The sequence below is a fragment of the Rhinopithecus roxellana genome, chromosome 7 (assembly GCF_007565055.1).
Source record: "Rhinopithecus roxellana isolate Shanxi Qingling chromosome 7, ASM756505v1, whole genome shotgun sequence".
Classification (NCBI taxonomy): Eukaryota; Metazoa; Chordata; class Mammalia; order Primates; family Cercopithecidae; genus Rhinopithecus; species Rhinopithecus roxellana.
This window is the reverse complement of record NC_044555.1, coordinates 82,591,062-82,608,070: the sequence shown is the minus strand read 5'-3', so window position 1 is coordinate 82,608,070 and position 17,009 is coordinate 82,591,062. Positions and strand designations below refer to the sequence as shown.

Below are 17,009 nucleotides of genomic sequence, written 5' to 3'. Positions count from 1 at the left end.
ACACCAGCACAAGCGATCCTGCTGCCTTGGACTCCTGAGTAGCTGGGACTACAGGCGCATGCCACCACGCCCAGCTATATGTAGTTTTTAAAGTAACTTGTGTGCTTATAGCACAAAACTTTAAAGATATTAGAGTTCACTACATGAAACTGCCATTTTTTTAGGCCAAGGACATATTCTTGTCTTCTTTAGCAATTTCATATGGTTCAACTTGATACAAAATAAATAAAATATGCAGATGTCTCAGTTTTCCTTTAGTGGGAAATGTAGTGAGAACAGACTGAAAAAGGGAGGAATTATCTGGACTCTTGGAAAGGTCACTGGAGACAGGTTGACCAACCATCCCAGGCTGCCTGAGACGGGGCATCTCCTGGGACACGAGACTTTCAGTACTAAACCCAGGAAAGTGCTGGGCAAACTGCAATGAGGTAGTTAACCTAAATGAAGTGGAAAATCCCAAGAGGGCCATGAGATTTCTGCCTCAATCCTGGTCAGCTCTGGCTGGGAAAAAGCAAAACGCAAAACCATCTTAGAGGAGACTGAAGATATGCAGAATCAAAGGAACCACAGGTTTTCCTTACAAGTTGTACTCTCCCCTGCTGTGAAGTTACCTGCTGTTTTAGTTGCACTTCTTGCTGTTTCATTTGTTCGTATTTGTGCCTCGATTCTGTCGCTTCTTTTAATAACTAGAAAACAGAAACATTCTGGCAAAATGCTAATGGTAATTACAAGCAGGACTAAATATCAAATGATCAGAGTTAGGCTTCATCCTTCTGCTATTTTAGCAAGAACCACAGGTCTACAGATGAAACATTCTGTTCCCACAAATTGCCATTTACCTGTATCTTCTATCTGTCCCGCTGGTTAACACTTAGGAATGTAGGAATAATCTTTTATTGCTGAAGCAGATAAAGTACCCTGGGGGCCTAATATGGTTTATAAAACTCAGTTAAATTGTTGTGTTTTAGGTGAAAATAATTACACGTACAGTATTAGCAGAAAACATGGCTGGGAACCTTGATATTGTCTGGCTGACTTACAAAGCCTCGCTATTCCCTGAGGCAAGATGAGACAGGGTGAAAGGTATGGGGAAAGCGACGCAATCCATCTGAGACCTGGTTTCTGAGCACTTTTTTAGAAAGCAGGGAGGGGATGGGCATTTTCATTTATATATAGCACTTGTGCTTTCAAAAAAATTACAAAGTTGCATAGTAGGCAGCTGTGAAATTCAGTCTCTGAAGTAAAATATCACACATAGTCCAAAGAAGCCTAGAAAAGTCCTACTGAAGCAACCAGAAAGTACACACATGTAATGTGTGTGTGTGTGTGTGTGTGTGTATAAAATGTATACTCCAACTTTGGAAATGATAACCATGTCTCAGCTAAACACGGGATACTACTGTCAGTTCATATTGAAGGATCACACTGTGTGAAAAACATGTCCCTCTAAACCCCAGATGCACTCAGTGTGACACGCCCGTAGGATGAGGGCCACTCAGGAACTGAATCTTCACACCGTGCTCATGTCAGGGTTGTGGATCCAACAGTCTGCATTATTGCAATCATTTCTCCCTTGTGGAGAAGCGCACATAGCTGAATTTGCACATGGTGATATACACACCCAATGAGATTCCACTGTATTCACAATTACTGACAGGCAACAGAATCTCAGCATACACTGGCAACAATGGTGAGTGATGAGGGTAGAAAATTCTGTTAAAATTTTTATCAGAAAATTATACCAGAGAAAATAAATAAATGACTTCCCCAGTTTCAAGTTACTTGTTTGAAAACAAAATGTAACCATATATAGGAGACCTGTGGCTTGGTAAGCTTGCTGTTAAACTGAATCACCAAATTTAATGTGCTAAATGTGAGCACAACTCTTGAACCTGATGACCATTATCTAAGATGGGAACTAAATATTCTAAGCACAGAAAAACAACAAGTACAGGTCTTCCCACTGATGTGGTGTAATCTCTCCAGTATATTTTCCGTATAAAAGGTTAAATAGAAATAAACAGCCAAATACTTTCTAGCACACACACACCACACACTCTCTTCTCAATAGAGCACACACCAGCTGGCATGCCCCCAGGTGCCACATGAAAGGTACAATAGATAAATGTTTCAAACAGCCATGGTTACAATTTGATGTTTCAAATGGCCTCAGGTACAATGTTGGCAATAATGGCTTTGTTTTTAAGAAGTAGAACTTACAAACTCTCTCTCTCTCTGATGTTTTTCATCAGCTTCTTTTATCAGTTGTGTAGTTTGCTGCAGTTTGGCATCCACGAGCTGTTGTTGCAGTTCCTTATGTTTGAACACCTTATCAATGTGCTATGGGAAAAGGAGAGTTTCTTCCATCACTCACCAAAGAAAGGAGCACAGTGGGGAGGAAACGTCACAGCAGTTACAGCACCCTGCTCACCCTGCTGTTCTGCTGCTACCACTGCAGCTAAGAACACCAGCTCTCTCTCTGTCCCTGTACACTCCACTTAGAGAAGTGGCTACTCGACACCACCTTGCAAACCATCCCACACCGGCAGGAGCACGGCCCTCTGACTGCTGCCTGTTCCCCCGCCCTGTCAGACATGGGCTGTTCCCCTCACCAGCTTAGTACTTCCTATTTCTGCCCCACACTGAAAATAAGGCTCAGAGTGCACCAAGACAAAGAAGGATAAGAAGAGCAAAGTGCTAAACCATACATCATGCACACAGTTCCTTTTTGTCCTCCCCAAATTTTCCCAAATTCCTCAGCTGCAGGCAACATGGTATGACGGTAGGAATGGCCCAGGTCAAACCCTGGCCAGTGTGTGGCCCTGGGCTAATTCCTCTCCACGCTGAAGTGCAGTGCCCTCCTCTGCACAGGGGGATACCTCCACCTACCTTGCAGAGCTGTAACAGTAAATGCGATGGTGGCACTAGGTAAGGTGCTTGGTGCCTGGCACACTTTAGACATTTGGTAAAAGCTCATTAGTATTTCCAAACAAAACTGTTAAGTGGTTACTGATGTATAATAAAGTCAACAGAACAATCCCTTCCCAGCTGGAGAAATGGAACTCTTCCAGTTACAATACCCTATATGAGAGGGGAAAATGCTGGTTGGTAAAATAAGGTGGTCTAACTATGTATTGAGAGCACCACACACAACTGATCTTCGCCTGCAAGTAATCTGACCATTATATTCTGACCAAAGGACATTACATAAGACACACATAATATGATTTAAACATATCTCATTTTCCAATCTGCTCCATCAATTATGAGGTACATAGACGGTCAAAACAAACAACAAAACTAAAAGAACCACTTTAAGACAATTAAGGGCTTTATAATCTAATAAAAACAAAATTTCACCTCTACAACAAAAAAGACGTTTCTTCAGTAAGTACACTGCAAGAATAAAGGGGGGGGAACCTATATTTTAGAGACTGGCGTTATATAAACCAGTGAAATGGACTTTCTTTGGATCTTGTTTCAATTTCTCTTTTAAAAAGAAGCCAATCCAAAAAATTTGAATAGTAACTAGATACTTAATATTCAGTAATTGTTATTTATTTATTTATTTATTTTGAGACAGTCTCACTCCCGTCACCCAGCCATGAGTACAGTGGTGCACTCATGGCTCACTGCAGCCTCGACTTCCCAGCGTCAGGTGATCCTCCTGCCTCACTCTTCTGAGTAGCTGGGACTACAGGTGAGTACAACCTCACCCGGCTAGTCTTCGTATTTTTTGTAGAGACAGGCTTTCGCCATATTACCCAAGCTGGTCTCGAACTCCTAGGCTCAAGCAATCCTCCTGCCTTGGCCTCCCAAAGTGCTGGGATTACAGGCGTGAGCCACTGCATCTGGCTTATCTGTTGATTTTTTAGGTATGAAACTGGTATTGCGGTTATACTTAAATCCTTATTTTTTTGAGCTACACATTCAAATATCTATCCATGGAATACCTGACATCTTGGATTTGCTTCAAAATAATCTAGGGGAACAGAGATGAAATTATCAGCCAGGTACAGTGGCTCACATCTACAATCCCAGCACTTTGGGAAGCCAAGACAGGGAGGATCACCTGAGCCCAGGAGTTCAAGACCAGCCTGGGCAATTTAGCAAGAAATTGTCTCTACACACACACAGACACCCCCACACGGGAATTATGGTTTCGTCTGCTGAAGCCAGGTGCTATATTATCTCTCTACTTTTTGTTAAGCTTGAAATTTTCCATATATTTTTTTTAAAAAAGCAAAAGGCAGTAAGAAAAATAAAATCCGTAAAAAAAAAAAAAAAAAAAAAAAAAAACGGCAGTTTTTGAAGGGCTGTATGTAAAACTATAAAGTTTGAGTTGAAAACAGGATAAACACACAGATGCCTGATCTTTTTTTTTTTTTTTTTTTAATTTGAATCAGCTTTTTGAATCCCTTTCTGTAAGGAACATAACATAAAAGCCCAACATTTCACTAAAGTTAAAGGCAGAGATGCACCATTTAAAAAAACTTAAAGCCTCTAACCCTGTCCATCGAACCTCTAAAAGTGAGGAACTTTAAAAACCAGGTTAGTACCTTCTAGCAAATGGGTACAAACCTGGTTTTTAAAGTTCCTCACTTTGTTCAGAGGATACTACCTCTGAACTTTCAGATTAGCTTATAAAAGAATTCCAAAAGTCTTCATTGAAAGCCAATGGCCAGGTTCATTAACCATGGATCTTCCCAGTAAACTTTTTACCCTCAATGGGCTTATGTGTGAGGGGTTAGAAGTAAGTTTTTCCTCCCAAATAATATAAAGCCCTCATTTAAAAAAAAAAAAAAAAATCTGAAACGTAAGTATATAGGTATAATGCCATGGTAGTGGATACTGTACAGATTATCATAGATGTCTGAGATACAGGGTATTTGGGGCCCAAATATTTATTCATTATTAGTCTGGATAAGGGAAAACAATCTACATGCAAAAATTGCAATCTTCCAGTATTTCATGGAAGACAAGCAGTACTGAACGTATCTCCTAGAAATAACCTCCTTTATCCAAACCCAGTGACTCCTGGGACATCAAGTGATGATCTCACTTGTGGTGCCTGATAAATAACCGACTGCCTAATAAATAATAAATAACCGACTGCCACTATGCACTATGCATATGCAAAGTTCTGAAACACCCCAGGACAGCGGTTTTACTTTAGGTGTGAATGGTGACATTTTTGCTAATCTTGAGAAGCCGTTTAAATAAACCAAACTCCGTTACCTCTTCCCTCAGTGCATACTGTTCGATGAGCTTCTTCAGCTTCTCCCCCAGCTCGATGTTCTCCTGTCGGAGTTTGGCGTTGTGGATGTCGTGCTGCTCCAGCTGGGCTTGAATTTCATTTAAGGTAATCTGGAAATGTGCAGTTGCTTCTTTACGTCGTTCTTCTTCCTCTCGTGCCTGCTGCATATTTTCCTCCTTATTACACAAAATAATTTTTGTTAATACAGACCTATAGAGAAGATGCTCACAAGAGAAGCTGCTGCAGTGTGGGTTCATTTATTGCTGCCCTGACATGTTGCTTCTGAACTACAATTCCTCCCCCTTATTTATGACCAGAAGGCTCTCACTGAAAAGCAAGCATTTTTTCCTAAGTAGACAGATAACCAGAGAGATGCAAACTGTCCTGCTACAAAATAAATGTTATGGCTATCCACAATTCACTCTACTGCAATACTCGCCGGTTACACAGGCCATCATCTTAGATGGGTCGGAAGAGATCCTGCTCCCTCTGCTCCCTTGCAGCTTACTTTCTGGGTCACAACTTCTACTCCCTAAAGGGCAAAGGACAAATGGAATTCTCATCTCAAAAAGCTTCCTTTCTGTAACTACTTTCTGATGATGAAAAAGAAAAAAACAAAAAAAATTCAAAGCTTACTTTCAATTCTTGCTAGGATATGGGTGTCAAAAGACCTTTACGTGTCTGAACAGTTATCAGCCTACTCAAAATATTGATTTCCTATGGGAAAAAAAATATCACTTACTTTGACATCTAAATCCAAGGGCTCAAAAGCAAAGATAATAATGGCTCCCATACCAGGTGAAGATCCATTTCAAGAGTGCTCTTATAGTCTAGGGCCTTGGGGGTTTGTTAGGGCATAAAGGGAGTTTGATCAGAGATCCTGCTCAAAGTCATACTGCAACTGTACATGGGGACAAGCCTGTCCCATTCTAAGAGGCAGATTCCTTCCTGCGGCTCTGCTCCTTTCCTTCTTCCCCTGTTGATACCAAAGAATCTTTGGATACCTATTCCCTCTTCCTTTACAATCAGCCAAGGTGTTAAGTGGTCTCCTAAAATTACTTAGCAACTGAATAGCTGGGGGTGGGCCAGCGGACCTGGGCAACGCTCCACCCAGGAGTTCAGCAGGAGTTCTCCCTTCCCAGACTGTTTCTCATTTCACTGCAGTTTTTCCTACTTGGTGATCAGCTGTATCAGTGCTCAGCTGAAAAATGGCAATTCTGAGCTTCCTAAGCCACGGCTCTAAGCAGGAGGGCCTTGGGCATAGATTCCCTGGGGCCAAGGATGAGGCAACTAAGGCGCTCTTCCTTGAACAGGAAACCAAAACTTACGTAGAAAGAATCGGTCTTACATTTACAATGACCTCACACAAGGCATCAGGCCAAGCAAAATAAAAAGCAAGGCAGTATCTGTCTCCAAGTAGAGACAAGGATTTATTTCAGATAGGCACAAGGTTGATTATGAAATCAGCTAAGTCCCTCCTGAAAAAAACAGACAAATGAACCAACTAACCTTTAACGTCTTATTGTGACGCTGAAGTTCTCTGCAAAGAGACTCTAGCTTGCTTCTTGCCAAGATGGCCTTGCTGTGTTCACTCTGCAAGTGAACTTTCTCTTTCACAATCTGGGCTTGCTTCTTCTGCAGGATCTTCATTTGCTTCTGAACATTCCTGCTCTCCTCCAGCTAAAATTCATAAGCACTTTACATTTAGGAAGTACAGTAAAAACCTTACAGTTATGGCTAGAAGAATTATAATGAGAGCTATGGAACACATTTTCAAAAAGTCAAATACTATGGTGTAATATATCATTTAAATTGTTTCATGCCATGCTACATTGCCACCCTTTTCCTCTCTTCCAGTTGTGACAGAAAAGTAAGCAAATTTAGGGTAGCAAAAAATAATCAATCTTTTTCTTTCTAAAAAAATCCTTTAGACAGATTTAATTTTCACAACCCTTTATTATACAGGTTTTACAGAAAAAAATGTATAAGCCTGGAGACATCAGTAAGTTGCCCAACATTCTTTAATTAGTACAGATAATCAGTATGGGGTGAGGTTGGGATTTGAACCCAGCAGCCTGAATCTCTGGCTTTCTTGACCTCTGTATTGGCCTCCTATCCCCTGGGGTCCTGAATTTTGCCAGCTTCCTGACTTCAGACACTGATCACAGATCATCTTCCTGCTTTCAACCCAACAACTCACAAGCAACATGGGCTCCTCAACTTCTAGCTACAATCCTGTGCTTTTGGAAGGATGATGCCCTTCAACTGGATACCTCCTGCCCCAGAATTTTCCTGGGCCCACTGGGAACACTGCCCAAGTATTCCAGCCTTAACCCTTTGGAAAATAAACCAGCCCTAGTTCTCGCTGAAACCTACTCCAATGTTGAAGGCCAGGAGTGACTCAGTGCTAAAGCCAGGCATGTCCCAAATTGCTGTTTGCTGGGTGAATGTCTGTCTAGATCATTTCCTACCTGGCAAAAAAACCTGCTGAAATCCAAATATTTTAAAAATCAAATTTATTGTGCTTTGGGGTTTTGTTTATTTTTGTTATTTTTTTTTTAGACAGACTATTAATCTGTTGCCCAGGCTGGAGTGCAGTGGCATAATCTCAGTTCACTGCAGCTTCTGCCTCCCAGGTTCAAGCGATTCTCCTGCCTCAGCCTCCCAAGTAGCTAGGACTACAGGCACCTGCCACCACTCCCAGCTAATTTTTGTATTTTTAGTAGAGACAGGGTTTCACTATGTTGGCCAGGCTGGTCTCAAACTCCTGACCTCAATTGATCCACCTGCCTTGGCCTCCCAAAGTGCTGGGATTACAAGCATAAGCCACCATGCCCGGCCGGGTTTTGTTTTTGGTTTTTTGAGATGGAGTTTCGCTCTTGTTGCCCAGGCTGGAGTGCAATGGCACGATCTATTGCACTCCAGCCTGGGCAACAAGAGTTAAAGCGATTCTCCTGCCTCAGCTTCCCAAGTAGCTGGGATTACAGGCATGCGCCACCACGCCCGGCTAATTTTGTATTTTTAGTAGAGATGGGGTTTCTCCGTGTTGGTCAGGCTGGTCTCGAATTCCCAACCTCAGGTGATCCGCCCACCTCGGCCTCCCAAGTGCTGAGATTACAGGCATGAGCCACTGTGCCCGGCAGGGTTTTGTTTTTTTAAATGATGTTTTAGGAGTCAATACTATCAAGTTTTACACCCACAGGCTCCTATACTGAAACAGTCATCAGAATCTAAAACTCAGTAAACAGCACTCAGGGTTCTTTGTGAGAAGAACTGCTGCAATTCTAGGTATGGAACAAATCAGTCTGTTTCAAGGTTAAATCAACATGAGCAGATAAGATGGCAGCCTTACTGACCTTTCAAGAAAGCTTTTACTGAAAAAGGAAATGATGCTGAGTCACAATTTGAAGAGCAAGAGTGACATCTTGTGGCCTACCAAAACATATCACGCATCCTTACAGCCACATTTACAGATATTAAAAACACCTTTACTGGAATTCTTGCAGGAAAAAAATCATTGTTTTTGCATAATTTTGTAAAGCAAAATTACTGCGAACTACATGCAATCACCCAGTTTAAGAGGCTGCAGGTCCAGCACACACTAGCTGTAATTTCACCAGGGTGCGGAGCTCCTGCCTTTCCTGACCCAGGGTTAGTGCAATCCTGAATCCGGTGTTCATTATTCCTTCGCTTTCCTTTCTGTTATTATTTCATTTCATCTGTGTGTACTTCTCAAAAAAAAATAATCCTTTTGGTTTTAGCTGTTTTGACTTTATTGTAGCTAGTGCAGATGAGGAATTGAAATTTTCATTTTAATTTATACTAGTTTAATAAGTCACATGTGGCTGATGGCTACCGTCTTGGACAGCACAACTCGATTACATTGCTAGGACTCATCCACATTGTTGGCATGTAGCTGCAGATCAGGACTTAACAGATTTTTTCTGCAAAGGGCCAGCAAGTAAATAGTTTAGGCACTGCAGGCCACATATGGTCTCTGTCATGTGTTCTTTATTTTTAAACATCTTAAAAATTAAAACCATTCTTAGCTTGTGGGCAGTGTAAAAACAGACTCTGGATGGATTTGGCCCACAGGCTGTCTAATATTCCACTTTTTAAAAACACAGCACACACAGAAACATACTACACAAAATGAGATCTTGTCTCTAAAAAATAAACAGTGAGCCATGATCGTGCCACTGCACTCCAGCTTGGGTGGCAGAGACCCTGTCTCAAAAATAAACAAATAGATACAAAATAAAAACACAACACACACAGCACACAAAACTCTTTATTAATCCATCTTCTTGTATAAATGGGCATCTGGGCTGTTTCTAGGTTTTGTTATTACTCACAGTGGTATGAACATTCTCATGTGTTTCCTGGTATACACTTGTCAGGAATTTCTCTTCTATGCACAAACATCAGAAATGAGGTTGCCGGGCAATGATTTCTAAATGTTTGATTTCACATGACAATGGCGAATTGATATTCCCAACAGCAATATATAAGAGACCATAGAGACCCACATCCTCTCCAAAATGATCAGATTTCTTCATTTATGCCACTATAACAGATGTAAAATGGCATCTCATTGTGGTCCTGATTTGCATTTCCCTAATCACTTATCAGGTGGAACACCTCTTTGAATGTTTATGGACCCTTATGTTAAGGTATCTTCGTATCTTTTTCCACTTCTATGACATGTCCCTTTCATGTCTCTCATCCAGCTTTCCATAGGATATTTGTCCTTTTCACATTAGTGTTCTTTAGATATTCTTGATACTAAATCTCCTGCTGGTTATATTTGTTGGAAATATGTTCTCTCCAGTTTGTAATGTCTTCTCGCTTTTTTTTTTTTTTTTTTTTTTTTTTTTTTTTTTTTTTTTTGGGAGATGAAGTCTCACTCTGTCACCCAGGCTGGAGTGCAGTGGCGTGATCTTGGCTTACTGCAACTTCCACCTCCCCAGTTCAAGCAACTCTCCTGCCTCAACCTCCTGAGAAGCTGGAACTACAGGCGCGCTACCACCACGCCCGGCTAATTTTTTTTTTTAATTTTTTTAGTAGAGACGGGCTTTCACCGTATTGGCCAGGCTCGTCTTGAACTCCTGACCTCGTGATCCGCCCACCTCGGCCTCCCAAAGCGCTGGGATTACAGGTGTGAGCCACCACGCCTGGCCATCTTCTCACTTTTTTCAGGGCATCTCTTGACAAAAAGAGAGTCTTGATTTCAATAAAGCCAATTTGTACAACCTTTCCTCTGACAATGCTTTTTGTGCTGTAAGAAATATTTCCAGGCCGGGCGCGGTGGCTCAAACCTGTAATCCCAGCACTTTGGGAGGCCGAGACGGGTGGATCACGAGGTCAGGAGATCGAGACCATCCTGGCTAACACGGTGAAACCCCATCTCTACTAAAAAAATACAAAAAAACTAGCCGGGCGATGTGGCGGGTGCCTGTAGTCCCAGTTACTCGGAAGGCTGAGGCAGGAGAATGGCGTGAACCTGGGAGGCGGAGCTTGCAGTGAGCTGAGATCTGGCCACTGCACTCCAGCCTAAGGGACAGAGCAAGACTCCGTCTCAAAAAAAAAAAAAAAAAAGAAATATTTCCTTAACTCAAGATTGGAAAAATATTTACCTATTGATAAGTCAAAATAATATCTAAAAATTTTAAAGCTTAATTTTTGACATTTAAGCCTTTAATCTATTTGGAATTGATTGTTGCCTCTGGTGTGTAAGGATCTAATTTCACTTTTTTCTCATAAGGACAATCTTTTTTTTTTTTTTCTTTTTTTTGGAGATAGCATCTTGCTCTGTCGCCCAGGCTAGGGTGCCATGTGGCAAGAACTCACTGCAGCTTCCAATTCCTGGACTCAAGTGATTCTTCCACTTCAGCCTCCCAAGTAGCTGGGACTACAGGCGTGAGTGTGTGTGTGTGTGTGTGTGTGTGTGTGTGTGTACAGGGTCTTGCGACATTGCCCAGGCTGGTCTTGAACTCCTGATAGCAAGCAATCCTGCTTCAGCCTCCTGAAGTGCAGACATTACAGGGCTGAGCTACCATACCTGGCCAGGATAACCACTTTTTAAGTTACATTAATATGAGGACGGCAATTCTCCCCCAAATGTATCTACAGATTCTGTAAAATGCTCTTTGAAATCCCAAATAGTGCCCCCCAACACACGGAACTACTAAATTGAATCTAAAATCTATAGAGAGTAAAGGGCCAAGAAGAGCCAAGATACTTCACAAGAAAAGAGTAAGGAGAATGGAACCTACCCAGGCATATATTAAGATTATTACACTATAATAATCTGTACAAACTGACTACAGGATGGGAAAGAAAAGCATTATAAAGTACTTAAGGATCATGTTAATGGTATCCACAGCTAAAAGCAAAATGCTACAATTTCATGAATCCGTGTGATCTAGTGAACATGTTGGCCACAGTCTCCCCAATGGACAATCCCAGTTACAGTGCACAGAAATCCATTCCAACTGCTCCACAAAACAGTTATGCATGTCAGTGCAACAAGCACAATGACATCAGATGATATGTGTCACAAAGGGGCAGAGGACACTGATGGCAAAAGGGAACTTTTCAGAAAAATCCTTGGTGGCCTCACTGCTATACAACCTATATATACTCTACCTTTCTTTTTTGTTTTTTTTTTGTTGTTGTTGTTGAGACAGAGTTTCACTCTTGTTGCCCAGTCTGGAGGCACGATCTCAGCTCACCGCAACCTCCGCCTCCTGGGTTGGAGCGATTCTCCTGCCTCAGCCTCCTGAGTAGCTGGGATTACAGGCATGCGCCGCCACACCCAGCTAATTTTGTACTTTTAGTAGAGACGGGGTTTCTCCATGTTGGTAAGGCTGGTCTCGAACTCCCGACCTCAGGTGATCCGCCTGCCTTGGCCTCCCAAAGTGCTGGGATTACAGGCGTGAGCCACCACGCCCAGCCTATATCTACCTTTTAAGTGAAATATGTGTTGCTTCAAGAAATCAAGCTTTAGAACATTTTCTGGAAACAATACATATTTTGTTTTTCAAATTTTCGGCACAAATCTGTATAAAAGAGAGATTACTCACTAGGCAAGTCTTCGATGTGTCACATCCTGAAATGAACACAGTCATTACTGCTAGTGCTTAGCAATAACCAAACCCACAATCAAAACAATAAAATCAAAAGCCACAAACAAAAACACCCTAGGCCCCTGCTACTTCAAGTGTGATCCAAGGTCTGGCAGCATCATCACTGTTGCCCGGGCATTTGTTAAAATGCAGATCCTCAGGCCCCAACCAAGACCTAGTGAATGAGAATGTGCATTTTAACCAAAAGTTCAATGATCGGTGTGAGTCTGAGAACAACTATCCCAGATCACTATTTGTTCTCTCTTCTAACCAATTCATAGCTGTCTGTCACTGTCACATCACTGGGTTGGGTAGCTAACCTTTGACACCGCTTTTTCTGGTTTTTACTCTTTTCTCCATTTTTTCTTATCCCTTTTCTGTTCTTGTCTCTCTTCTTTTTCCACCATTTCTTGCATGATTCTCCCCATGTGAAAGGCACCAAGGGGAACTGGCTTTCACAGACAATGGAAGCATTCCTTTCCTGAAGCCATCAATCCAACCACGCTGTTTTCTTCCATCTTTGCATTTGTGACTGTTCTGGGACATTTTCATTGATGCACAGGGTGTGCTGTTGCTACAAACAATGGAAGGTGCCAGGCTGCTGAATGCCAGTTAAGTGAGGTATACCTGGACCACTTCATAAACTAAAGGAAAGTAACTGTCATTCTTTTTTTTTTTCTTTTTTTGAGACAGAGTCTCACTGTCGCCCAGGCTGGAGTGCAGTGGCATGATCTCAGCTGATTGCAAGCTCCGCCTCCCGGGTTCACGCCATTTTCCTGTCTCAGCCTCCCCAGTAGCTGGGACTACAGGCACCTGCCAACACGCCCGGCTCCTTTTTTTTTGTATTTTTAGTAGAGATGGGGTTTCACTGTGTTAGCCAGGACGCTCTCAATCTCCTGACCTCGTGATCCGCCCGCCTTGGCCTCCCAAAGTGCTGAGATTACAGGTATGAGCCACCTTACCTGGCCTGTAACTGTCATTCTTGAAGCAACAAACTAACAGGATTCAGTTTTTTTTTGTTTTTGTTTTTGTTTTTTAGCTGATCATTGATTTAAAAAACGTAATGGCATAGGCCGAGCACAGTGGCTCATGCCTGTAATCCCAGCACTTTGGGAGACCGAGGTGGGTGGATCACGAGGTCAGGAGATCAAGATCATCCTGGCTAACACGGTGAAACCCCGTCTCTACTAAAAATACAAAAAATTAGCCAGGCGTAGTGGCGGGCGCCTGTAGTCCCAGCTACTCGGGAAGCTGAGGCAGGAGAATGGTATGAACCCAGGAGGTGGAGTTTGCAGTGAGCCGAGATCGCACTACTGTGCTCCAGCCTGGGCGACAGAGCGAGACTCCATCTCAAAAAAATATATATATATATAGGCCGGGCGCGGTGGCTCAGGCCTGTAATCCCAGCACTTTGGGAGGCCGAGACGGGCGGATCACAAGGTCAGGAGATGGAGACCATCCTGGCTAACACGGTGAAACTTCGTCTCTACTAAAAAATACAAAAAACTAGCCAGGCGAGGTGGCGGGCGCCTGTAGTCCCAGCTACTCGGGAGGCTGAGGCAGGAGAATGGCGTAAATCCGGGGGGCGGAGCTTGCAGTGAGCTGAGATCCGGCCACTGCACTCCAGCCTGGGCGACACAGCGAGACTCCGTCTCAAAAAAAAAAAAAAAATGGCTTATGAACCATTTTGAACCATTATGAACCCGGGAAGCGGAGGCTGCAGTGAGCCAAGATCATGCCACTGAAATCCAGCCTGGGGGACACGGCGAGACTCCGTCTCAAAAAAAAAAAAAAAAAAAAAAAAAGGAAAGAAACTCCAAAAACAGAATTAATGCTACCTGTAATAATGTAGCTGAGAACAAACTCTTTGATAAGGTCAATGTTTTTGGAAGATGGAAAAAAGGATGCTTGACACATAGTAGATGCTAAATAAGTACTTCTTTTTTTTGAGACAGTCTCGCTCTGTCGCCCAGGCTGGAGTGCAATGGTGCGATCTCGGCTCACGCCATTCTCTGGGTTCACGCCATTCTCTTGCCTCAGCCTCCTGAGTAGCTGGGACTACAGGCGCCCGCCACCACGCCTGGCTAATTTTTTTTGTATTTTTAGTAGAGACGGGGGTTTCACCGTGTTAGCCAGGATGGTCTCGATCTCCTGACCTCGTGATCCGCCCGCCTCGGCCTCCCAAAGTGCTGGGATTACAGGCATGAGCCACCGCGCCCGGCCGCTAAATAAGTATTTCTGAGACACAGTATTGTTTTAGCAGACGATTTCATGTAACTCACAGTCTCAATCAAAACAGCCCTTGATCTCTAGAATTCCGTTAGGAAAAGTTTAAGACAGGAACCACCTTACCCCAACTGAGTGGCACCTAAGACATCACAACATAGCAATGCAAAGGCTGACTTATACTCTAAAACCGCGTTTTAGAAAATCTATGCCACATCTTAGTATTACAATGTTCCCTATATATTACCTCATAAAATGAAACTATACGACCAACAAAAAGCCCCAACAGAGCAGATTCTCTTCTTCAATTTCAGAATAAAATATAATTTTACATTTAAGGCCATATCAAATTTGTACTTTAAGAAACTTATCAAGCACACACACATTTCACTGTATTTTATATGGCTCACATCCTTGATTTAATACTCACAAGATCAGCATATTTCTTACAGAGAGCTGCCAGCTTCTCCTCTGGGGTTGAAAGGGTGTTTAGGGCTTGCATCAGTAACAAAACTTCTTTTCCTGATGATTAACAAGAAAAGAAATAAGTCCCAGAAGAATGAGATCAAATCTAACCTGTAAATTCTACTAATGATTCCTGTGCTCTGACATCCAGAGTAAACTAACTTACACCTATGATTATAAATAAGAGATTTACCAGCTCAATGAAAAAGGCAATTTTTAAATTCTGGATTAGCAGGCCTCGCTCCCCTCCCCACCCCCACCCCAAATTTCTTAACTCACTCACTAACACTGCTAGCTATTTTTAAGAACTCTGGTTAAAAGCTTGTAAATTTCCTTGCCTAATCACTGATGTCCAAGTTAAGACAAAGGGCAAGTTACAAAGGGCATGGAAATTTTTTTAAAGCTTCCTCCTAACGAAGTTCGAATATAGAAGCAAGTTCAAAGGGAGTTTCAGTTGGTACTACACTTTGCCTAAGACACACATAATCACAGGTGAACATATCTTTTCCTATGAACAATTTAAAAACGTATGCTTTTTTTATGATTTACTAAGTATATTCTATGTGTTAACTAAGGTCAACTAACTAAAGGATGACAAGATAGCTCTTCCCGTGGGGAAAAGACCTTAACAATACTGTAAGGACTTTGGCAGAGAAAGGCAGGTGGCTGAGATAGGAGGGGACTAATGGCATTTCAAAGTAAGGGGTAATCTTTTATTTCTTAAGCTAGGTGATAGGCACCATTTTTATTTTTGTAATGTTCATTCTTATATGTAAGATATTGCATCAAAATATATATCTTAAAATAACTCTGACATATAGACTGCTATGGGGGGGAAAGGGTGACTTCAAAAAAGAATGCTTTTCTACTCACATAAAATTTTATTAGTGAAATCTTCTCTCATTTAACTCAAAGCCAATAAGACCTTTAAGAGACGATTAAACACGATTACTGAACATGATCAGAAATAACTGCAGTGTGGCCGGGCACAGTGGCTCACACCTGAAATCTCAGCACTTTGGGAGGCCAAGGCAGGAGAGGACTGCTTGAGCTTAGGAGTTTGAGACCAGCCTGGGCAACACAGTGAGACCTTGTCTCTACAAAAAAAAATTTTTTAATTAGCCAATTCTTGATTATTTGGGGAAAAAAGCTAAGCGTCCTCTCTGCTGTTTTAGCCTCCTGCACATAACTGCAGCAGATACATGGACTAACCTCACTGAAGACACTAGGTGTGTTGGCTAAGCACCTCTAAAGTGGTTGTGTTCAAAATGATCTGGGCTGCAGAAAACACAAGTAAAATGATTAGCATGTGAAACGTCCAACCACTGAACGGATTATTACCTAAGGTTTTTTCTTTGTTCCTGTTGCACTCTGATTCTTGCTGACCATCAGGGGGATCTGTTCGAGCTTCTCCCCCAGGGATTTCCTCTCTTGACTCTTGTGTGCAGTATGCTGGGCTCACCAAATTCCTGTTCTCGGTTATAAAGTCACTGCCTTCATCCTCTTCTAATGAATGCTTGTTACTTGTGCCACCACAATTTGAGTCTTGATGTTGAAGAATATCATTTGATTGAGAGTTACACAACATATCTGCTTTCACCCCTAGCCCACAAATTCCAGCTTCTTCCATTGTGCCAATTTCAAACTAGAGGAAAGGAGAAGGAGAAAAAAGACGGAGAAGGGGTTAAATCAAATGTAATCAATGTTCACAAGCAACGGAACGTCATAGCCTGACGGTTTTTTCTTCCTTAGTGGTATGCAAAATTGATGTAAACATGGTACTTTCTAGGTTTCACTGAGAGGTGACCTAACTATAAAGTATAAGGAAATTAAAGTTAAAATGAATCACACAACTATGCAGTACCAAAGGAGGCAAGAAAGCCATTTAGTTATAAATCTAAATTGATTTCCATATAAAAATTCACCACTTAATA

General features: G+C 42.0%; 1 protein-coding gene across 3 annotated transcripts in view; it reads right to left on the bottom strand.

The window, feature by feature from the left end:
* The window catches only part of TXLNG (taxilin gamma), a 57,734-nt gene that overhangs the window by 10,101 nt on the left and 30,624 nt on the right, over positions 1-17,009 (bottom strand). For 2 of the 3 annotated variants that reach the window (XM_010369255.2, XM_010369252.2), the window contains exons 2-7: positions 16,417-16,720; positions 15,041-15,132; positions 6,767-6,937; positions 5,239-5,433; positions 2,221-2,340; positions 612-686 (exon numbers count right to left, since the gene is read on the bottom strand). In XM_010369255.2, coding sequence (XP_010367557.1) covers positions 612-686; positions 2,221-2,340; positions 5,239-5,433; positions 6,767-6,937; positions 15,041-15,132; positions 16,417-16,720 — 957 coding nt within the window. The remainder of the gene's footprint in view (positions 1-611; positions 687-2,220; positions 2,341-5,238; positions 5,434-6,766; positions 6,938-15,040; positions 15,133-16,416; positions 16,721-17,009) is intronic. The other variant, XM_010369253.2, reaches the window with a different exon arrangement.